The sequence below is a fragment of the Microcaecilia unicolor genome, chromosome 2, assembly GCF_901765095.1.
Source record: "Microcaecilia unicolor chromosome 2, aMicUni1.1, whole genome shotgun sequence".
Taxonomy (NCBI): domain Eukaryota; kingdom Metazoa; phylum Chordata; class Amphibia; order Gymnophiona; family Siphonopidae; genus Microcaecilia; species Microcaecilia unicolor.
The window spans coordinates 383,519,334-383,543,818 of NC_044032.1; the positions used below are offsets into that span (position 1 = coordinate 383,519,334).

The window sequence follows — 24,485 nt, forward strand, 5'->3', positions numbered from 1 at the left end:
CAGCTTACTTACAAGCTGTTGAGTCCCTCACTCTAGGGTAGCTTCTGTCCTCCCAGGGCCTCCCTCCTGGAAACCTCTTTATTTAGGCTTCCCTGAACTGTTCTGGCTCAAGGAATTTTAACGCCCTCCTGGCCTGAGCCCCACCCCTCTGACTCAGGCTCAGCCTTTACCTCTGCAGACTAGTGCCACCTATTGCAAGGTGGCTGAACTGTATCAACAGAGAGGGAGTACTCTTCTCTATACCATCTACACCCTCACAAGGGGATACCAACATTGTTCTGCTGTAACTCTCTGGTTTCCATTTCTTTCCCTTTGCCTTTTTCATAGCAGAGCATGATGTACAGCAGGAGTAGAGGTCTAGCCTAATGGTTTCTGCAGTGGGCTGAGATCCAGGGGAACTGGGTTCAATTCCCACTTTAGCTCCTTGTGATCCTGGGCAAGTCACTTACCCTTCCATTGCTCCAGGTACAAGAAAATAAAGGTTGGATTTTGAGCTCACTAGGGACAGAGAAAGTACCTACTGTATATGCAATATGTAAACTACTTTGGTTGTACCATGAAAGGCAGTTGATCAAATCCATTACCCTCACCTTGAACATTTAGGTCTGCAAAAATAATCCAGCCTTGTGGTGGTAAATACAGTACAGTTGTGACTTGCAAGAAGAAAACCAGTTTAGATAAAGTCCAAGGGAAAAAAGCAAAGAGAAACTTGTGACTTTTGGATAGGAATGTTGCATGGAGGTCAGATCTGGCAACTGGTTAAGCTTATTAAGGCAGGGCATGACACTTGCGTGTAGAAGACACGTCCTGATCTAACCCTCTGATGTCTCTGAACCAAGCAGCATGCTTCAGTGGGTATGGCATGTTTCTCTTGGAAGCATTCCAGCATTTGATGTAATCACATTTTTTTTCTTGTGTGTGGAGGGTGTAGGGTGGTGATTTTGCAATCACCAGCACATTTTTTTTGACGCTAGATCAGTAGGGAGGTGCTGCAGATCAGTGTTAGACATAAGCCTTTTGCATGGCTTTCTGGTCACTAGCCAGGTCTGCATTGGCACCAGCAAACATAAAGGCTGTTAGGTGGAGGTTACTAAGAAGGGTCTTTACAAAGAGGGTGTGTTGAAGCAATCAGCATTTTTCTTATAGAAGCTACTTATTGTTACACTTGGATCTGTTTTGCGAGAGCCTTTTTCTGTTTATAATTAGTCTTTATGGTAACTCAAATACCTTCATGCTTATACTTCTCAAGGCCACAGGCAGCAATTGGCAGGTGTATATAATATCACATTCGATGAGTTGCTCTTGTATCCCAGCCAGGGGCGTAGCCAGACACCCAATTTTGGGTGGGCCTGGGCCCAAGATGGGTGGGCAGAAGAACTCAGCCTTGTCCCACAAGTGACTTGGTCTCTCCCTCTCTCGCCTGCATACCTTTTAAATAGATTTTCACCGCAGCAACTAATACACACTGCTCATGTTGGCCCTACAGCCTGTATCAGTTGCTACTTGCTGCAGGTAACAGTCTATTTACAAGGTATGCAGGAGGGACAGTGGTTGGGAGTTTTCGGCTGGTGGGGGTGGGAAGAATTTATATAGGACCAAACAACAAGGTAGAAGCAGTAACGCTAGAGCAAAAGAGTAACCTAATACAAAAAATAAAGCTCTAGTGACAAATTGTGTGCTTGTGCAAAAAATGAAGAAAAAGCCCTCAGAAACAGTGGGTAAAATACCCAGGGTTTAGTGCGCGGTTATATTACTCTTATAACACACGCCACGATTCTATCATTGGGCAAAAAACTTCATTTTAGATTAAGCTTGCAATTTTTATAGCTTTTTAAACTTTTAAATTCTATAACTTAAAGTGTTGCTATTGTAAAATATGTTTTTTCGTTCTTTTTCCAGATATATTTTTTCTTTCTTTTCTTTTTCCAACAACCACTATTTAACAATAAGGCGTAAACTGTTGCACTTAGCTTTTAAGCTGGGCACTCTTCATTGTCTGTTCTACGGGAACCTGTTTCGCCCAGAAACGCGGCTTCATCGGGAATGGAGTGCTTTAAGTGTGTTTGATGAAAGCATGCCATACCATAAATCTGAATGAGAAAAAAGGGCAGTTCTAATGTCTAGGTGCATATATATAGGAAGGCTGGCTGCTAGTGTTAGAGTTGTCAGCGGCCATTTTTCTAATGCAACTGCTAGGGACAGAAGCAAGTGGGCATTTAGACCTGCTACCTGGGATGTCCTGGTTTAAAAAAAAGGTGCTCCTATTGAGCAGCACTCCACTGGAGGAAGAAAGCAAAACTGGCAAGGGATACTGGACTTTATGAGAGCTTCATCAGAAATAAATGTTTCTAAATTGACCGACGTAACGTTTTTTTTTTCCAGCACATAAATGTCTGTATTGCCATGTGATAGCATACATGTTCATGTGCTGCCACAGGTCATGTTCCTGTTTTGCCCCATTTATATTTTAGACTTTTATTTTTCTAAAATGGATGTTCGTGGCTTACATAGCCCAGTGCATGAACATCAGTTTCTTCATGTATTTTAGAACAGGTTCTGAGCTGGCAAAATCCTGTTCTAAGATACTAGTAGATCTTGAGATGACCTGCTCCACATAAATAGGCAGACAGATTCATATATAAAGATATATTAATAAATCAAAAAGACAGACAGAGATAAATAGTTTAGAAACTGACTAGATAAATACATAGAAATAAATCAATGACATGCACCGAGATTTAATGGATGGGCAGTAGGTAGAGATGGATGGAGAAATGGTATATTTTATTTCCTGGAAACGGACTACAATCTATATTTTTCATCCTCATGCATTTCTAAGACATAAAAACCTACTTTAAAATGCCTTCACAAAGCTGGCTGGCAGGTCCTCATTCGATGCCCATACCAGCAATGAAAATTGCCTTAAGGTTCCTTGTAACCCTTGGCAAGTAGAAACAGCTCAAACCATTCAATTATCTTAGATACAATGAGACCTAGTTCCTAATAACCCGGTTAACAGTAAAATAACACATCTTAATGGTTGCTCGTATTAATATCTTCTCCCCTAAATATCAGCACTTACACGTGTATGCCTGCCATTTTGCTAATCTACACATATATACGCCATTAATTAACAAAAGAGGACACCATCCTTATTTATTTTTAATCTGGAGGGGGAAGTAAGCAACAGAGGGGATTATGGGGGGAAGCTCTTTCATCTCTCCTGCTAAGGGCTGGCTCAAGCAATCACGTGCTACAAATGTGCACTTGCAAGGGATCAGCTGTAAATCTTCACATTGAAATACTGGGCCAGGCTGGCGATCCCTTTATGAAATGGAGAGTATACCTTTAGATTTTTGACTTGCCAAGAAACATGCCCCCTTGACATCTATATGTAGTGAAGCTATCTTTGGGAAAATAGTGGCATACTGAAATCAAGTTTTACACATGTATGCGATACACATATATATAAATGCTGCTATTTATTTAGGGAAATCATGAATAGGGCTTCTAAAATACTGTAAGGGTCTAAGTGTAAAGATAATATAAGAAATCGGAAGGGAGCAAGGGTGAAGAGGTAGGGGACAGCTTGGTTGGTTTTTTTTTTGGCAAATATTTTTGTTGTAATTTTCCTATATAAGAACAAAACATTTGAAAAAGAAAACAGTAAAGAACATGAGTAATTCTGATAAGTAGGATAAGGTAAGGCATATAATACCATATAAAGGAACATATTAGAAGGGAGAGTATGAGGCATATTTTCAAAGCACTTTGGGAGGCTAACCAGCTTATAATCGAATGAGAAAAACGCCCAAGTTCCGACCTAAATCGGGAGATGGGCGTTTATCTCACAAAAACGAATAACGCGGTATAATCAAAAGCCGAATTTGGGACGCTTTCAACTGCACTCCGTCGCGGATGCGGACAAAGTTGACGGGGGCGTGTCGAAGGCGTGTCGAAGGCGGAACTGGGGCGTGGTTATCGGGCGAACAGAGATGGGCGCCTTTTCGCCGATAATGGAAGAAAAATATGCGATTTTAGCGAGAATTTAGGGCACTTTTCCTGGACCCTGTTTTTCCACGAATAAGGCCCCAAAAAGTGCCCTAAATGACCAGATGACCACTGGAGGGAATCGGGGATGACCTCCCCTGACTTCCCCAGTGGTCACAAACCCCCTCCCAGCACAAAATATGACGTTTCACAACTTTTTCTTTTCACCCTCAAATGTCATACCCACCTCCCTGGCAGCAGTATGCAGGTTACTGGAGCACTTATTAGGGGGTGCAGTGGACTTCAGGCAGGTGGACCCAGGCCCATCCCCCCCTACCTGTTACAATTGTGCTGCTTAATGCGTTAGTCGTCCAACCCCCCCAAACCCACTGTACCCACATGTAGGTGCCCCCCCTTCACCCCTTAGGGCTATAGTAATGGTGTAGACTTATGGGCAGTGGGTTTTGAGGGGGATTTGGGAGGCTCAACACACAAGGGAAGGGTGCTATGCACCTGGGAGCTCTTTTACCTTTTTTTTTTGTTTTGTAAAAGTGCCCCCTAGGGTGCCCGGTTGGTGTTCTGGCATGTGAGGGGGACTAGTGCACTACGAATCATGGCCCCTCCCACGAACAAATGCCTTGGATGTATTCGTTTTTGAGCTGGGCGCTTTCATTTTCCATTATCACTGAATAACAAAAACGCCCAGCTCACAAAGTAGCGAATAACATATGGGCGTCTATTTTTTTCGAAAATACGGTTGGCTCCGCCCCTTCACGGACCCGTTCTCGGAGATAAACGCCCATGGAGATAGGCGTTATCGTTCGATTATGCCCCTCCACGTTCCATAGGTTTCTATGGAACTTTGGGAGGCTAAGTGCTTTGAAAATGAGCCTCTATATAGATTAAACAGATTTTGAGTACAGAATTACGAAGACAGATATGAGTCCAATTTCTTCCATTTGAGGCAATGCTTGCTAAATCTGTATAGGTTGGATTCTGAAATTCTTTTGTATTTCCTGAACATGATAATCCAGTTCCACCACATGTTGACATCTAGAAGTGAATTGTCTTTCCAATGATTAATGATTAATTTAGCTGCTGCAGAAATCGTAAAATCAAGTAGACATTTTATTTATTTATTTATTGCATTTGTATCCCACATTTTCCCACCTTTTTGCGGGCTCAGTGTGGCTTACAATATGAAATGAATGATGGAAATACAATTTGTTACAAATTGGTTATGGATTACATTGTGCAGAGTTATGCGAGACAGTTGAAGAGTCGTTAAGGAATGTAACAATGGAACACAAACATTGAAACACTGGAAGGAGACAATGGGAGCTTGGAGGGCAATATTAAGGCATAAAAACATATGGTATACATATTTCTGTGAGTAAAGGTATGAGTGATGTGAGGTTACGGGGGATGAGAGTTCAGAAGTGGATGTATGATGCATTAATGAACAGTAAGTGTGGACTTTATGTGTTTTGGCTCTTTCCGTAAATTTTTTCAAAAAGATGGGTCTTCAATAATCTGCGGAAGGAAGCTTGCTCGTGGATCGTTCTTAAGTTGCGCGGCAGTGTATTCCAAAACTGCGTGCTCATGTGAGAAAAGGTTGACGCGTGTAGCGTCTTGTATTTCAAGCCCTTGCAATTGGGGAAATGGAGGTTGAGGAAAGTTCGGGATGATCTTTTGACGTTTCTGGGTGGTAAGTCTTTTAACTCAGACATGTATGCTGGGGCTTCGCTGTGAATGATTTTGTGGACTAATGTGCATACTTTAAAAGTGACGCGTTCCTTGAGTGGAAGCCAGTGTAGTTTCTCTCGTAATGGTTTTGCACTTTTATATTTTGGTTTTCCGAAGATGAGTCTGGCTGCCGTATTCTGGGCTGTTTGAAGTTTCCTCAGTGTTTGCTCTTTGCAACCTGCGTATAGTGAGTTGCAGTAATCCAGATGGCTGAGTACGAGGGATTGCACTAGGCTGCGAAAGACGGATCTTGGGAAGAATGATCTTATCCTTTTCAATTTCCACATGCAGTAAAACATCTTTTTAGTTGTGTTGTTTGCGTGAGTTTCGAGTGTTAGGTGGCGGTCGATAGTGACTCCAAGGATTTTTAGCATTTCTGAGATTGGAAGGTTTAGGTTTGGTGTGTTTATAGCGGTAAATTCCTTTGTGTTGTATTGGGAGGTGAGTATCAGGCATTGAGTTTTTTCTGCATTTAATTTCAGACGAAATGCATCTGCCCATGTGTTCATGATGTGTAGGCTTTGATTGATTTCGTTGAAGATTTCGTTAATGTCTTGTTTAAAAGGGATGTATATTGTCACATCATCAGCGTATATATATGGGTTGAGGTTATGGTTTGATAGGAGTTTTGCCAGAGGGATCATCATTAGGTTGAAAATGGTTGGTGAGAGGGGTGATCCTTGTGGTACTCCACATTCAGGTGTCCATGCCTTAGACGTGGTTGAATTTGATGTGACTTGATACGAACGTTGGGTTAGGAACCCCTTGAACCAATTCAGGACATTTCCTCCAATGCCAAAGTATTCAAGTATGTGTAATAGGATTCCGTGGTCAACCATATCGAAGGCACTTGACATGTCAAATTGTAGGAGGAGTATATTGTTGCCAGTCGCAATTATTTGCTTAAATTTAGTCATAAGTGTGACTAATACTGTTTCTGTGCTATGATTCGACCGGAATCCTGATTGGGCATCATGCAGTATTGAGTGTTTGTTTAGATAGTTTGTGAGTTGTTTAGTTACCATTCCTTCGGTTATTTTGGTTATTAGTGGTATGGATGCTACTGGCCTGTAATTGGTTAATTCACTCGTGCTTTTCTTTGTATCTTTAGGAATTGGGGTGAGTAAGATTTTTCCTTTTTCTTTTGGGAAAAGTCCGTTTTGTAGCATGAAGTTTACATGGTTTGTTAGGTCTATTATTAATTGTTGAGGAGCAGATTTCATGAGGTTATTTGGGCATGTGTCTAGTTTGCAGTGGGATTTGGCATATCTTTTGAGAGTTTCAGAGATGAGGTCTTCTGTTAGTATTTCGAATTTGGTCCAGGTTCTGTCTGCTGGGTGTGTTCCTTCTTCTGGATCTAGACATCTTCAGTCATTTTGTGTGAAAGAGCACAAGTTGGTTGTTTTTCTTGTCCCCCACACAAAATGAAGGAGTTCATTGCACCTAGACAAGAGGAGTCCACCTTCGCCAGCTTAGGGGAAGAGAAAAGGAGAAGGAGAGAGGATAAGAGAGAGACACTTACATGACTTTAATGTTGAGATTATCAACTTAATTTGAATTCAGCCTGGTTTAAAGCAGCTTTTGGCCAAACATTCACAAAAAAGCTGAGGGGGTGATATTCAGCCAGTGGCAGTAAACAGTTTGTAAGCCCCTCACAACCGCAGGCTGAACTAACTCTGGATAATCAGTGCCGGGGTATGCGTGGCTCCTGCCATTGAATATTTGGGTACGTTGCTGACCCAGAAGTTAACCAGGTACCAGACAACATTCAGACCAGTGTCCGGTTAACTAGACACATAAAATTAGAACAGCCTTTTTGCTGTCCTCACATTATGTTCCTACTTAGCTTCTAACTGGAAAAGTATAGTTCTGCCCAAGCTCTTCCCCTAGCCTAGCCGGTTAGGGAATAGCTGGTTAGCGGTGATATTCAACGGCACTTCAAGTTAAGTACCACTGAATATTGGTGGCCAGCCAGCTCAGTGAGGTTTAACTGAGCAGAAGAGTCTCTTGCCCAGTTAAACCCCTCTGAATATTGACCCCTGAGTTCCTGCATTTGTGCCACAAGTTAGGTTCTTAAATTAGTGCCCTATTTTCAGCCAAGTTTTCAGCTGAAAATGTACCTTAATTTAAGATCTTAAAACGTATGCGTATGTAACCCGGATCTCACTGACTAGCTGATTGTGTTTTTACAGTTCTGTATTGGTCTTATTTTACAATATAGTACAGTTATTATAGTATGTTATAGTGCTCCAAGCATGCTTCAGTATGTGCTATAGTGTTGTTAATAAAGAATTTTTGAAAATGGGGAACTCTATGCTTTTTTTGCATTGTTTGAGGGGTTACCATTGTTTTCCATTTTATCTGACTTTTCACTTATCTGACAATAGGTCGGTCTCGTTTATGTCAGATAATCGAGACTGTATTGTGTTTCTATTTTAGTTTGTAGTCACTTAGGGACAGTGGTGTGCTTGAGCTAGCTTGTGAGAGCTGTTTAAGTTTTTAAGAATTTTGGGAGCTGGTTGTTAAAGTAGGCCACCCATGGCTACTTTAGCAACTGGCTCCAAAAATTTGAGCTTGGGGCCCCCTCCTATACTCCCTTTTACTTTGCTGACGGGGATACCGAGCCCTGCCAGCAAAATAGACTTCCGGCACTCCCTGCTGCTTGTTTCCTGCTCTGAGCAACATGCCGGGACATCTCATGCATGTTCAGTTTTTGGATACGGTTATTTTACTGTCCTTTTAGGGATGTAATGTGACTTGCAGTGTGCACCTGTTGTTCACTGCAAGTCACGTTATGGAATTTACTAGTAATGAGTTGCTTATACTGTAAGATGGGACCCAAAAGGGGGCAGCAAAGCAAAAGTTGTCTCAGGACATCACAACCCTATGTTGGCCCTGACAAATATATACACACACCTGCACACACAAATACAAACATAAAAACATGGACTATCACCTCATCCAAGCACTGAGTCTACAGAGCATGGCTTGCCTCAGAGGCAGGGAATATTTCTGAGAATACTATCCAGAAGATTCCAGATATTAATTCCTACCTAAAAGCCTAGATATATCTTCCAGAACCTCCTTTACACACCTACCTATGTCATTGGTACTTATATATACTCGGACAGCAGTGATTACATTCCTATCTAGGTGATATGTGAGGTCTACCACCTTTCAACTCGGGCAATCAGGTTACCAGTTGATCCTTACTTCTTCCAGCCAGCTGGCTATCTACCTTTCTAATGATCAAATCACTAGCCAACGGCAGCCCTAACCATTCCTTCCTGGATATATTTTCTAGCTGTTGGATTTCCCCCACTCTAGAAATCTTGGAAACTCTTTCAGAGACCTGTGAGATAGAGTTTAAAGCCCTGGAACTTCTGCTCACATCTGAAAAGGATCCTTCGTGGTCTGTTTTGGCTTTGCAGTCATATAGTGTAGGGCCTGCTCCTGCGTAGCAGTCTGGTGAGGATTCTTCAGGCAGGCAAGAAAATCCATCAACAATACTCCCTTGTTAATGATTTTTTGTGCATGGGGTCTGGGTGCCTCACTGATGGTGTTTCTTGCATTAATATGGGTTGAATGTGATTGCCAAGCAATAATGGATTTTCTCATCATAGTAGTTTATGGAAATTTTTTTGTATTATTACGGAGAGCTGCTCCGCTGTAAGGTCCAATACTGGTATTTCTGCCTATGTGAACCGTCAGATTAATTACTTGTGGCAAACATATAGGACTAGATTCAGTAAATGGTGGCCAAATTTGGGTGCTGAAAATAATGCACACTGATTGCTATTCTATAAATGAAATTCCGAGTTGGGCGTTATTTACAGAAGAGTGCATAGTGGCGGGATCTGCACCCAGTTTTGGTTGCGAGGATTTACATGAACTGAAACCTGGTGTAAATCCTCATCCGTAACTTAGGCATGGATCCCTCAAATTTTGTAATACTTTGTGCATCTTTAGTGAACATCTCTTACCCACCAATGCCCCTGTCACAGCTACATACCTTTGAAGTTGTGCATGAAAATATTTGCGTACTTATCTTTATAGAATAGCGCTTAGTAAGATGTGTGTGCAAATCCAAATTGTCGCCAATTAACGCTACAATTGGTTGTTAGTATTTGTTCTTGAGAACAGTGTCTGTTGGCACTGTGTCTCAAAGCCAAATATTTGTTTCCTCGTGGGAGCTGTATTGGAATTTGATTCAGAAAGCTTATCAATAAGGCCTTTTCTGGTGTGGGAGTGCTGCTCTTTGCTGTCAGACAGCCAACGACTCCTGACGCAGGCATTGTGCCGAAACATGGCCGTGTCGGGTCAGCTAATAAAGATCTTGCTATTTCAACTTCTTGTCACACCTGCATTCTTTGCTGTCTCCGCTTTGTTTTGTCCTCTATTAACCTACCTGCCATAAAGTGAATTTATGCAGATGGTGTACTTGGGGTTTCTTTCATTTTGTGGCTGTAGGGTGAAAACATAGGAAATTCAGTGCAAGGTGCACCCTGTGACCCTTTAACCAAAGTGTGCTTACTCAGAAACAGGCTAGCGTATTAATGAGCAATTGCATGAAGTATTAATGTGCATTAACTATCTTATTCCCAATATTTAAAATGATTTAACAGAGCAGCTGCCCAGTTAAATTGCTCTGTCCTGCTCCCCTGTTAATATTCAGTGGCACTTAATTTAACCATGTCACTATTTAGTTAGCCCTGAGGTGGTCTAGGGGCCAGACTTTAGATGGTCAGTGAAGTTATCCAGACACTTGCGATATTCAGTCACTTGCTGTTTTTGAGGGGCAGGACTGGGATCAGCAGAGCCTTTGGCAGCACAGACGAAAGACCTCACAGCTTCACTTGCTTTATTGCTGCTGCTGCACATGCAGGAAACAGAAGCAGCAGGAGCCATAGCCACTGGAACTGGGGCTAGCAAAAGGATAGGAAACCTGTTTTTTAGGGATGGCACTTGCCACCCCTTGTCACCTTATTATGACACCTATGCTGCAAAGATTGCTTTTTTTTTCTCCTGGGGCGTATCAACAGTGGGGGTTGTATATTCACACTTTTCAGAACAAATTTGGAGTCATAATAATATTCACTGTATTTCCTTATTGTTTCTGCAGCATGCCATTCCTCGTGTTTGAGCTGTACATGGAACAGTACTGTGGATTGCACAGCCTGTGCCCCTCAAAGGGTCCTCCATGATGGTCAGTGCGTGTTCAAGTGCCCTGATGGATTCTACAGCCAGGACAGCACCTGCTACTGTGAGTGAACCACTAGCCACCGGGGTTGAATTTTAGCAATAGCATATACCTTTGGTCAATTACATTCTAAAATTTGTTTGTTTAAAAAAAACATAAGGCTGACACTCAAAAACAAAATGCCTAAGGGGGAAGTATTAGCACTAGTAACCCGGTTATAGAGGTTCCTACCTGGTTAACTAGCACTGACCGAGGCCTGAGAGAATATTCAGTGGCAAATAACTGAATAGTGACCGTGAATGTCCTATCCAGTTAGTGCCAGGGCGGTCTGGGGGGTGGAGCCAGATAGCTACCCAGTGAACTTAGGATACCAAAGGACAGCAGAAAGACTGTCCTAAGTTAACTGAGTACTGGGTACTGCCGGTGAGTATCAACGGCTCCCAGATAACTCCTGGCAGCTGCCTTAGACCTGTATAGTCAGAGCTGATACCCTGAAAGGGGTTGACATTGAATATCCAGGTCTAATTTAGCCAGCTGTGGCCAGATTTTAATAAAACACTGACCACCACTGGCTGAATATCGCCTCTCAAGGGGACAGCTCTATTTAGGGCACTACAGGTTAGGCGCTAAAAAGCTGTTCAAAATCTTTAATGGGTTGATTGCAGTTGGTGCAAAACGTGGCTGATAGATTGATGTATTCCGCCCAACAGTTAGATTCTGTTTCCCCATTGCTCAGGAAGTTACATTGGTTGCCTGTTCAGGCTAGAGTCCAGTTTAAATTATGCACTCTATTTTTTCGGATTTTTATACAGTGAAACTCCATTATATTTAGTTGATTGGGCAACACTTCTTTCTACCACCAATTGCAGTAAGACTCGCAATCAAACGTTACTCTGTTTTCCATTACCTAAACAGGTTAAGAGATTCATTGTACTATCATTGCCATAACTGATTTGCTTCGCACCAGACTACCTAATATTTCGTAAGACTCTCAAAACCTTCTTATTTGTAAAACACTCCTAATTATAATCTTAATTATGTGATTAAATCTTATTGTTAAGTCTGGGAGGATTGGTCCTGTTGTCTTACCATATGATCCGCATAAAACTATCAAGGGTAATTGTGGAATAGAAGAATCGTGTAACATAATGCGCACCATAACATATTCTGTAACGGTAAATTTGCTTTCCAAAGTAGTTACAGAATACTAGTGTAGGTGGACAATGACGTGCCTAAATTTAGGTACGACTACTTATGTCTACTCTGTGGCAGGTGTAAATGTTCCCACATGCTGGAATAGTCAAAATGCCGATGACTAGCCCATGCCCCCCTCATGAATGCCACACTTGCAGTTATGTCTGCAAAATTCATCAGTCAGCGTCACAAAAAACTATCTGAGCCTGTCTTGGTGTTGCCTTATTGTGCCTATGGTCAGGTAGTCCTGCTAGTCCTAAGAAACTGAAACTACCAAGTTCATTATTAAAATAGGGGCCAAAAGGCTGAGTTTATGGCTATTGACCTGGAGTCTTTCAGAAAGAGTAGCAAAGTGACTTTGATCTGGATTATTCTGCTCAGACATCTTCACAGATAAGAAAATAAAAGCCTTTCTAAAAGAAAGCGAATCATAGTTGTGCACTTGCTTCATTCATTCATTTGTTGTGTTTGGAAGGTGTTTGCTTTCTAATGATTGGGTTTGCCTCTTCCTATAGCCTGCCATCCATCTTGCAAAGAATGTCGCAATGGCTCAGATGCTGGGTGTGTGACCTGCCATCCCCATGCAGCGCTTAGCAGAGGAAACTGTAGGTCCAGCTGCCAGGAGGGACAGTACCTCAATCTAGTTGGCTACTGTGTTGGTAAGAAACAACAAATTCACACACACTCTCTCTCTCTCAGCTTCAAGGGTAATGAAAAGTCTATAAATTGGAATTGTATATTTAAATTATTGCTTTCATTTACAGAGGTCCAGTGAATATTTATGTTATTATGCATTGATATTAGATCAAGGAAAACACTTCTTCATGAGTTCACTGTATCAGTATTTCTCAGTGGTATCATGTCCCCGTTGATGTCAGTCCCTTCCTTGGCGATGTATTTCCTAACAGGGTTGAGATTCAGAACTCTGCCCAGCCCAAACGCTAATATTCAGGAGTGCCATTGAATATTAGCTCTGAGCACTGCAGTACTTTCCGGTTAGAGCTGAGGTGGTCCAGGTCCTTAAAGTAATCCAGGCATCACCAGTATTCAGTGCTGCTGATTGGATAACTAACAGACAACAAGAAAGGCAAAGATCTGCAACAGCCACAGGCAGAGAACCACAGCAGATCAATACCACAAACTACAGAAAATGCAATGGAGAAAAGTTTAAAAGTTTATTACACGGTGGCAAATTAAGAATCACAACTCAGCATGGCCATGTTTCGACCCAGTATGGCACTGCATCAGGGGTATGTTACCACACTTTGCAACGTAGTAAGTGATGGCAGATAAAGACCTGAATGGTCCATCCAGTCTGCCCTAAAGTCACATTCATTCTCAATAATTCAAGATTAAATCAACAATGAACGTGATATTATATACATGATCATGGTCTTTCTTTGTTGTTTCTGGGTCATAAACAATAGAAGTACGCCCGGCTCTGTCCTTTTGTTTCAACTACTGGAGTTGCTGTCAAAGCCCACTCCAGCCTATCTGAATCCGTCTTGCAGGACACAGACCGTAAAAGTCTTCCCAGCACTGTCCTCACATTCCATATTACTGGAGTTTCGGTCAAAGCTCTCTACAGCCCATCCTAAACTGGATTGTTATATGCGGGACTCAGAATGAACAAGCCAGCCTAGTACTGGCCTTAGCTGATACAGCCAGAGTTGCCATATAAGCACCACTTGATATTCAAACACATATGTAACCCTTTAAGTTTTGTTTTTTATACCATTCGTTTTGTAATTAGAGATCCTCTGTGTTCATTCCTCGCCTTTTTTTTTTTTTAAATTCTGCCACAGTTTTTTTCTCCACTTCCTCCCTCAGGTGGGTATTCCAGCATCAACCACCCTCTCTGTGAAAAAGAATTTTCTGACATTACTCCTAAGTCTACCACCCCACAACCTCAATTCATGTCCTCTAGTTTTATCATTTTCCCTTCTCTGAAAAATATATGTTTCTATATTAATACCTTTCAACTATTTAAACATCTTTATCATATCTTCTCTCTCCTGTCTCTCCTCTCCTGTAGGGTATACATATTCAGGTCTTCCAGTCTCTTCTCATACATCTTTTGGCACAATCCCCATATCATTTTTGTCACCTTCCTCTGCACCGCTTCAAGTCTTCTTACATACTTTAGCAAGATACAGTCTCCAAAACTGAACACAATACTCCAGGTGGGGCCTGGAGAAAACAGACTGAACTGTCCTGAACTATTTTTTATTTTTTTACCATTGTAGGGGCATAATGTATTATTCTAGCTGTCCATTGTGCTTATCTGCCTGTGGATAACTAACAGCACAAGTGGGAGCACCTAAAATGCTATCCTTACTATGCCTGGTTAGTTATCCAAGCACCGACACTGAATATTGGCCAGACCGGGATTGGCAAAACTTTTGCAGCACTCCTGAAGTTCCGTGCTGCACACCATGATATAGGATCGCTTTTTGAATCCTGGTGGAGGGGGCTGCAGAATCCTTTTCTTACCCAGGACAGTAAAGTACCTATGGCGGCAACAAGGATCTCCTGCCTGCAGGAGAAAACATTGCACAAGCAGCTGTACTTGTGCAGTGTTAAAAAAGATTAATCACGCTGCTCACGGACTTTAAATAGGTATAATGCTTTAAACACCCTACAAGGATTAGTATAGCAACATGACAAATGCAATCTGCTCTTTCCTTTCTCCATTTTAATCTTCAAGAATAGTATTTTTTTTTCTGTAAGTCTTTTCCAAGAGGCTAAAGTTGACTGTGTGCTGCACAAATACACTTTAATATATTGTTAGGAAGTCTCAAAGCGCAATTTAACTGCTTGAAAATGAATCAAACTATTTTAATCAGTCCTGCTGTAGTCGGGACCTGATCCAGCTACAGCTTAGCATGGTTTATTTAAGGAGAACTGCAGCTTTTGAGGTTTCTGCCGTTGGAGAAGACTACAAAAATAAATGAGATAAAGGAAAGCAAACGAATTTGTAGATATAATAGATACTGTTCTTTATTGTCTCCAAGCAGTTTGGGCCTCCTTACTGAGCTTGTCTTGCTTTTTAAAATTTTTTTCATTTCTGAAATTCATTTTTTAGGTTGCAGTAAACTACTCTTGTAAGCATCTTTTCAAGGTTGATTTTCTTTATCACAATGCTGTGTGTGGGGGTGTGTGTGTGTGGGGGGGAGCAAGGCCAGTGGGAAAAGGAGGCTCTTGGTCTGCTAAAAGGGGAATTCTAGATCAAAATTTCATATCCATTTCCTTTAAGACTACAAAAGCTCAGGAGGGAAGAGATAATGCCGCTGAATACAGACAACCTTGGCATTATCCAGATGGTCAATTATTATGTTCGAGAAATCAATATTAAATGTGTGCTTTTCAATTGATGCTACTAAAATGAGCAGACTTTACAAATTACATTGTTCAACTAATTTCAACATCAAACCATTTTTTTCACAAAAGCATGCTTGAACTGTTGAATCATTCTTGTTATTTATTATAAATATCGTAACTAATACATCAGGATACTAATCACCGACTATTGTTTGTTATGATATGTTACTGTCTGTGGATTTTGCGGGATATGTCGCATACCTTTGCATGATTGATAAAATCCGGTTTTTGAAATGTTAGACATTTTGCTGGAGGGGTATGGACTCACTGACTATTATTTGTTATGATATGTTTTATGATTAGTGTCCTGATGTATTAGTTACGATATTTATAATAAATAACAGAATGTTTCAACAGTTCAGGTATGCCTTTAGAAAGAGTCTGCTTTGTGGAAAAAATGGGTTGATATTGAAATTAGTTGAACAATATAATTTGTTGTAAAGTGTGCTAATTTTAGTAGTGTTATCCAGATAGTGCCAGGCTGGTCTGGTGGTGGAACCAGTGACAAGCCATGTAAGTCTCTATGCATGCCCAACGCGTGCCAAAATGAACTTATGGCCCGACTACCGCGTGCCTCTTGCGGTAATTTTATTTTTGGCATGCGTCCACTACGCGCGTCTGGAAAATATTTTTTATTTTCGGATGCGTGTAGTGGATGTGCGCAGGTCGTTACCACACAGATTCTTTACCGTTAGCTCTATGGCAGGCGATAAGGCCAGACACCCAAAAACAGACGCATGGTAATTTTGATTTTGCCGCACGTCCATTTTCGGCAAAAATTTTAAAAAAGGCATTTTTGGTATGTGCGCTGAAAAATATTTCTTCGCACGCCCAAGACCTGCGCCTACACTGCCACAAGCCACTTTTTACCGCGGCTTAGTAAAAGGACCCTTAGTACTTTTGCTGAGGTATTCAGATAGTATCTGAATATCACCGCTCTCTGGATAGTGCTGATACTGCACTGTTCTGTCCGGATATTCAGCGGCAGCTACTCTTCAGACACTACGGCTGAATATCTGGGGTTTTTTTTTGGGTTTTTTTTGCTTGTAGCTACAACCAGTGTTTTAAAAAAAATTCTGACCGCCGTGGGCCCAATATTGGGGAGGGGGGGGGGTAGATGTTTCCAGTCACTTTGGATTTTAGAGGGCATGTGTAAATAGGAAGTAAGATTAAATTATCCTTGTAAATTATACAATAGGACTTACTTTGAAGCTGATGTAGTAAAACACAAGTAAACATTGTCTGCTAAAATTTAGTGCAGATTTTTTAAACTCATGAGTTAAAAATAGTTAACTCACAATGCAGTCAGTAAATAGTATGCAAATGCATCATGGGTTTAAGGGGGGAATTCATCAAGCAGAGTTAGGGCCATAACACGCATTAAGGGAATTGGGCTTCTTAGCATCTAGTGCGCATTAATTTCCTGATTGTGCATGAAGGCCCTAATGGTGCTTGATGAATTTCCCCCTTTATGTACGTCTAGCTACGTCTTGCAAGGTTCCGCGTTAGGAGTTACGGATCAAGAAAGGGATCTGGGTGTCGTCGTCGATGATACGCTGAAACCTTCTGCTCAGTGTGCTGCTGCGGCTAGGAAAGCGAATAGAATGTTGGGTGTTATTAAGAAGGGTATGGAGTCCAGGTGTGCGGATGTTATAATGCCGTTGTATCGCTCCATGGTGCGACCGCACCTGGAGTATTGTGTTCAGTACTGGTCTCCGTATCTCAAAAAAGATATAGTAGAATTGGAAAAGGTACAGCGAAGGGCGACGAAAATGATAGTGGGGATGGGACGACTTTCCTATGAAGAGAGGCTGAGAAGGCTAGGGCTTTTCAGCTTGGAGAAGAGACGGCTGAGGGGAGATATGATAGAAGTGTATAAAATAATGAGTGGAATGGATCGGGTGGATGTGAAGCGACTGTTCACGCTATCCAAAAATACTAGGACTAGAGGGCATGAGTTGAAGCTACAGTGTGGTAAATTTAAAACGAATCGGAGAAAATTTTTCTTCACCCAACGTGTAATTAGACTCTGGAATTCATTGCCGGAGAACGTGGTACGGGCGGTTAGCTTGACGGAGTTTAAAAAGGGGTTAGATAGATTCCTAAAGGACAAGTCCATAGACCGCTATTAAATGGACTGGAAAAATTCCTCATTTTTAGGTACAACTTGTCTGGAATGTTTTTACGTTTGGGGAGCGTGCCAGGTGCCCTTGACCTGGATTGGCCACTGTCGGTGACAGGATGCTGGGCTAGATGGACCTTTGGTCTTTCCCAGTATGGCACTACTTATGTACTTATGTACTTATGTACTTATGTTGTAATTTTAAAAAAATGTAGGCAACAATGTAAGTAGAAAGGTGCAGTAATAAAGATTGTAATGTTACTGTTTATATCAGTGGTTATAAGTCAAATTTGTGTCTTTAACCATTGAAGTAAAAAAATTGGAGTCTCCCTGGTCTAGCTCAGGACCCTTAAGAAAGAGGGACTCTGCCCTGGGACTCCCAATGCAGGGAGAATCTGTTCCTAAGGCTGTCACACCTACTCACTAACACCGTACAACCACATAGTTACCACCAAACCACTTATCTACCTTCTGCTTAAACACAAATAGAAACCCATAAAATCAGAGGAAGTAGGTTGGCAGGCCATGTCACTTAGAGCTGGAGGACTGGGCTAATTAGAACCTTGAATGGAGAACAAGTCTTCAGGCCATTTTTAAACTTAGGAAATGATTGTTCCGTTCTGAGCTCATAAATTTAACTGAGGTATGCCTGGTTACTTCAGAGTGCATCCAGGATGAAATGGAAAGAAGATTAAGCTGTGATAAACTAAAAGCGTAGGTTGCAGTATAGGGGATGAGAAAATCAATAAGATATCTTGGAGAACCTGTGTGCATTGCCCAGTGGTTTGCCATTAGCGTCTTAAACTGGATCTTTCAACTGTGATTATTTCAGTGAAGATTTTAGTCCAAGGTATAGGGGCCCTTTTACTAAGCAGCACTAAAAAGTGGGTTCTGCTATCCCTAGCTCGGTTCTTTCCCACGTGTTAAGGCCACTTTTACCACTGCCAGGAAATGACCTATTTTCCTATTTCTACAATAATGGCCACATGCTAATTTTCACATTGGTGTGTGGCCATTACCACAAGAGCACTTACCAACACCTATTTTGTAGGCGGAAAGGGCTCGCGCTCTAACCATACGCTAATCATTTAGGTCGCAGTAGTGTAGCTGTACCAACTGATTATTGCAAAACATGCCTACTTTCCACCTCCAGCGCTAAAAAATCAAAACTATTCATTAGCTCATGGGTAGCGAGTTCAAACCAAAACTACCACAGGAAGCCTGAGCATGCCCCATAGTAGTGCATTGTAACCTGCAGTAAGCATGCGTTAGTGCTTACTGCAGCATAGTAAAAGGACCCCATAGAATGTTACAGTAATTGACATGGTTAATAATGAGAGATTAGGTCAATCCGTGCAGCTCCATCTTCTCAAGAAAAGGACGAAAATACGATATCTTCCATAAGGCTAGGAAGGAGAGCTGTACAAAGTAGAGATCCGAGCATTGAATGAGAGATCAGAATTTAAGTGAATGCTCAGAGTCTGAAGTGTACTATTTAGTGTAAGTGAGATATTAAAATGATTGGGGCTGCGAATAAAGAGGTGTCTTTCCTGGCAAACCAAATTGTTTCTAATTTGAGAGAACCGAGCTTCAGCATGCGATGGATGAGCCAGTAGGTGACAGAATCCAGTCAAGTCTTGATATCAGGGGGAAGGTGAGCATGGTTGTAGGATACTAGCTGCATGTTGTCAGTGTAAAAAAAAGTCACTTTAGCCTGAGGTTCTGGGTAAGGGTGACTAGAGAGTTAAGAAGAGATTGAAAAGTGGATTGAACCCTGAGGAAGCCTACAGGAAAGTTGATAAGAGCTGGAGGAATGTTGGGCCCAGTCCATTTGGAAGGTGCAGTCTTGAAGAAAGGTCCATTTGGAAGGTGCAGTCTTGAAGAAAGGACTGGGATCAATTCAACACTGTATCTTGGTGTCCCAAATCATGAAGATAAGACATCAATCATGTATGATCCACTAATGTGGATACCAAGTCAAGGAAGACCAGGATTTACATTTCTCCCCTGCTTGTTTGTCAAATTTCATCCATCAGCAACCAGAACAGATTTAGTGCTGTGCCCGGGATAGAATCCAGATTCTGTATGATCGAGAGCATGAATTTTGTCAAGGAAACTGGAAAGCTTAAAGTGAGCTGCTTTCTCAACTGTTTTAGAAATAAATACGAGGATGGAGACAGATCAGAAGTAGGAAAGAAAGGCTGGGCCCAGATTTGTTTTAACAAATAGAGGTCTGATCCTGGCATCCTTTGATTATTTGGGAAGGTAGCCCATGTTCAAGACTGGAATCCATTGAAGAGATGTGTAGAGACAGTCCTAATAGAGGATGCTTTAAGAATTGGGCATGGAATGGATTGGCAGGTGAAGATGTAGGCTTCACAGCCAGGACAGTCTTCTTGAAGTTGAGCAAAGAAAGAAGGTTAACAGCTGAGAAGATGCTAGAATTGCAAACTTCATGTGCCATCAATGGAGGAAGGTTGTCCTGGCCAGCTGATAGACATGCTGTAGCATGCCTGGAACCGGTGGATGGAGATAAAGAATTGGGCATGGAACATTCAAACTGAATATTTTCCACTTTGTCTGGGAAGAATGGGACAACGCTATCAGGAGAGTGGAACGAGTTGACATCAAAGCCTTAGATCTTGAGGTTATTGAACTGACCACCCTAAATTACTGCTTTTGGTGATTCTTCTGGGCTTGAATCTTGTGAGAGAAGTGAATTTTATGGCTAGCCAGATGGTAGTTTGTATGTGACTAGATGGGCTCTACATAAAGAGAATTGGCTGCTGATTTATGCATCCATCATCCACGGAGTGGTTGTCTCATCAAGAGTCATAGTCTCTGATAGAGCCAGTGGCAATGAAGACAGGAAGTGATGGTCAACATTAAGAAAGGCAGCATTGTTCAAAGCATGCAGATGAGTGTTATTCCAGTAGCCTATTCTGTATTTTGACAAGTAAGGAAGAGACATTGTTTGTATGTGGTATCTAACTGCTAGTTCCCAAGCTTCTTGTGAAGTGACTTAAAATTAGTTGAGGTTTGCTGGATCTGAAAACTGTGTAACTGGAACATGATCAAAAAGTGATTTGACCAAGAAATATGAAGGAGCGAAAATATATTACTCAAACAGTAGGACAAATTGGTGGACAAAAACAGATCCAATGGATGCCCTGCCGAATAAATGGGACATTGTATGTGTTGGAAGAAGTCCAAGTTTTCCATTAGCTTGTCAAGAGGCTTTGTAGGCCGCTTTGCATGAAAATTAAAGTCCAGTAGAAGTAATGTAAATAAAGTGTAGTGTTAACACAATATTGCATTCAGAATGGAAGAAACAGGTAGATAAGAAGATAAGCACAAAAATGGCTGTTTATTTCTATGGGTTAAGGAGTTCCAGCTTCTGTAGCATTGAAACTCACCAACATACAGTGAAACACAGCAGTTAGGGAACTCCTTCTTTCAAATTACCTCTTTCTGTTCTCTCCCAACTCTCCCCAAACTGCCCCATCCCTGAAAACTACCCCCCTACAAACTGCCCCACCCCCATAAACACCCCCCCAATGGCCTATCACCCTGCAAACTGCTTCCAGCCCCAAAAACTACTTCTCACACACTGAATCACCACCACACTAACTGCCCCCACAAATGCCTCACCATCTCACAAACTGCTCCTACCTTCAAAATCTATCTCTGTAGCTGCCCTACCACTCCACAAACTGCCTCTACCCCCAAAACCTCTCCCTGCAACTGCCTTACCATCCTGCAAGCTGCCTCCACACACACACACTCAAATGCCTCAACAGAAACAAACACATATATTCAAAGGGGTTGGAAAGAATTCCACGAGCCTTGCTTTCCTCATTTTGTTATCGCTCTCTGTGGGTTCTTAGGGCAAAGTTCAAAATTCTTTAGGCAAGTCTAAAGACCATAAGTTTGTTGGGGGTTTTTTCCAGTAGATACTGCTCCAGTTTCTAAAGGGAGAGACTTTCCTTTCAAAGGTTGCCCAAGAAAAAGCAAACACAACAAAAGCAGAACAAGCCTTTGCATACATAGTATATAAATACAAAGAGCAAAGGTGATGAATAAGTCCTGAATCAAAAAAAGATATGGTCAAGAAAATGTATTGTAGTAATCAATAACACATTCAAGGTACGGAGTGGAGGAGTAGCCTAGTGGTTAATGCAGCAGACTTTGGTCCTGGGGAACTGGGATCGATTCTCGTTGCAACTCCTTGTGACTCTGGGTAAAAGTCACTTAACCCTCCTTTGCCCCAGATAGATGACTCAGCCTGAGCTATGTTTTGGCCATAAGGCCTGCCTCAGGAGTAGATGCCAATACCTCAGTTCAAAAAGGATGTGGTAGAATCATATAAAATGCACCAAAATATACAAGGTCACTCATATAAATTCTTCTCATGAAATCTCTGAACAACAGCACTCAGGTATTTGGTATTGACTCCTGAGGCAGACTGAAACACTGCTCATGTTGAGTCATTCATACCTTGAACGTGCTATTGATTACTACAATTAATTTTCTTGCACCATATTTCTTTTTTATTCAGGACGTATTTGTCACCTTTGCTATTTGTATTTATATGCCCAGGAAAAAGTACAGATGCAGGATTGAACCTGCTTTTTCTGTGAAGAGTAACATGTACTCTTTTCAAAACACAAAACTATGGGGTCCTTTTACTAAGGCACGCTAACAGATAAGATGCCCATTATATTCGTTAGTGTGCCTTAGTAAAAGGACCCCTATGTATGCTATTGCCTCTTCAAAATTAACCCTGCCACTAGCCCACATTCTTTTTCTTCCCAGTTAAAACACACATTGTTGATTCCCCCAGATACTTTTACAGAAAATATGGGCTATTTTCAGATGGACTGTGGCCTATGGCTTTTGAAAATTGCTCTCAACTTCAAGCTATGTGATCACACAGTTTTTGCGCCTTAAATGACACAAACATAAACATTTGATTCCACAAGAAAAGGGGCAGAGCAATAGTACCTGTGGCACGAAAACATCAATAACCATTCTTTTTTACCTTGAAAGAATTCTTAATTAGCTGGAAAATAAACACTTAAATTGACAATTCATAAACCCCTAAGTTCAGGAACCCTAAGAGGCTTATTTTCGAAAGAGAAAAACGCCCAAATTCCGACCTAAATCGGGAGATGGACGTCTTTCTCTTGTGGGTGCCCAAATCGGTATAATCGAAAGCCGATTTTGGGCGTTTCCAACTGCACTCCGTTGCGGGAACGCATAAAGTTGACGGGGACGTGTCGGAGGCGTGGTGAAGGCGGGACTGAGGCGTGGTTATCGGCTGAGCAGAGATGTGCGTGCTCGGCCGATAATGGAAAAAAGAAAGGCGTTTTCAGAAAGAATTTAGGTCACTTTTGTTGGACCCGTTTTTTTCACGAACAGGTCCCAAAAAAGTGCCCTAAATGACCAGATGACCACCGGAGGGAACCGGGGATGACCTCCCCTGACTCCCCCAGTGGTCACTAACCCCCTCCCACCAAAAAAAAAACGAATGTTAAACACTTTTTTCCCAACTTGTAAGCCAGCCTCAAATGTCATCCCCAGCTCCATGACAGCAGTATGCAGGTCCCCGAAGTAATTTTAGTTTAGTTAGTGCTGTGCGGGACCCATGCAGAGAGGAAAAATCGGAAGAAAAAAAACAAAAACAAGCAAGTGTAGTCAGGGACGTCTAAATTACCAGGATAGTAAAAGGGGGAATCGAACCAGCAACCTTCTGATTACAAGCTCAGTGCTCTAACCAGTAAACCACATTATTCAGGTGCTTAGATGTCCTTCCCTTTCCATTAAGTCCCTCCAAGTTTCTGTCAGCCAATCACCGCTGTTTAGCTGACACAGATGTCAGCTAAATGAGCTGTGATTGGCTGACAGAAACTTGGAGAGACTTAATGGAAAGGGAAGGACGTCTAATCAGTGGTGCACTGGCTAGAGCACTGAGCTTGTAATCAAAAGGTTGCTGGTTCAATTCCCTCTTTTAATTTGGACGTCCCTGACTGCACTTGCTTGTTTTTGTTTTTTTTCTTCCGATTTTTCCTCTCTGCATGGGTCCCGCGCAGCACCAACTAAAGTAAAATTGCTCTGGGGACCTGCATACTACTGTCATGGAGCTAGGTATGATATTTGAGGCTGGCATAGAGGCATCTCAGGGGGACCAGTGCACTACGAATGCTGGCCCCTCCCACGACCAAATGCCTTGGATTTGGTCGTTTTTGAGCTGGGACGCTTCGGTTTCGATTATCGCTAAAAAACAAAAACGCCCAGCTCAAAAAACGCCCTAATCCAATGTATTTTCGAAAAAAAAGATGGACGTCCATTTTTTTCGAAAATACAGTTCGGCCCGCCCCTTCACTGACCTGTTCTCGGAGATGGACGTTTTTACAAATGGGCGTTCGCGTTCGATTATGCCCCTCTAAATGTACTAAGGACAATTCATAATTCAGTTCAACTTGAATGTAAAGGTAGGGTGGCATTAATAACCTGTATATGGGAATATTTATTTCCCCTCATGATATCACTGATGGTATCTGCCTTCTCTATGCATCTTTTATTCCGTTGGAAGCATGTAGCATATTCGGTGGGCCCCACAAGGCTTTATTAAAGAACAGAGTGTGACTAGTATCTTATAGGCCTACTTAAAAGCTTTGTTTTTTTGTTTTTAAAATGTACAGGTGATATTACGTTCATCATCTGGAAAGGATTCTCCATGGACATTGTCAGTTAGTGGATTGATATTAATAACATAGTGCCATAGGAGTGCAGCTAATAGTCAGATAAATTACAGCTCTTTTATCAGTGTCCCTTAATAGCTTACATCAT

The 24,485-nt window shown here is 41.7% G+C and overlaps 1 protein-coding gene across 1 annotated transcript in view; it reads left to right on the forward strand.

The window, feature by feature from the left end:
- FRAS1 (Fraser extracellular matrix complex subunit 1) overlaps positions 1–24,485 on the forward strand; it is a 689,426-nt gene that overhangs the window by 376,236 nt on the left and 288,705 nt on the right. The window contains 2 exon segments of the mRNA XM_030190549.1: positions 10,859–10,999; positions 12,646–12,789. Coding sequence (XP_030046409.1) covers positions 10,859–10,999; positions 12,646–12,789 — 285 coding nt within the window.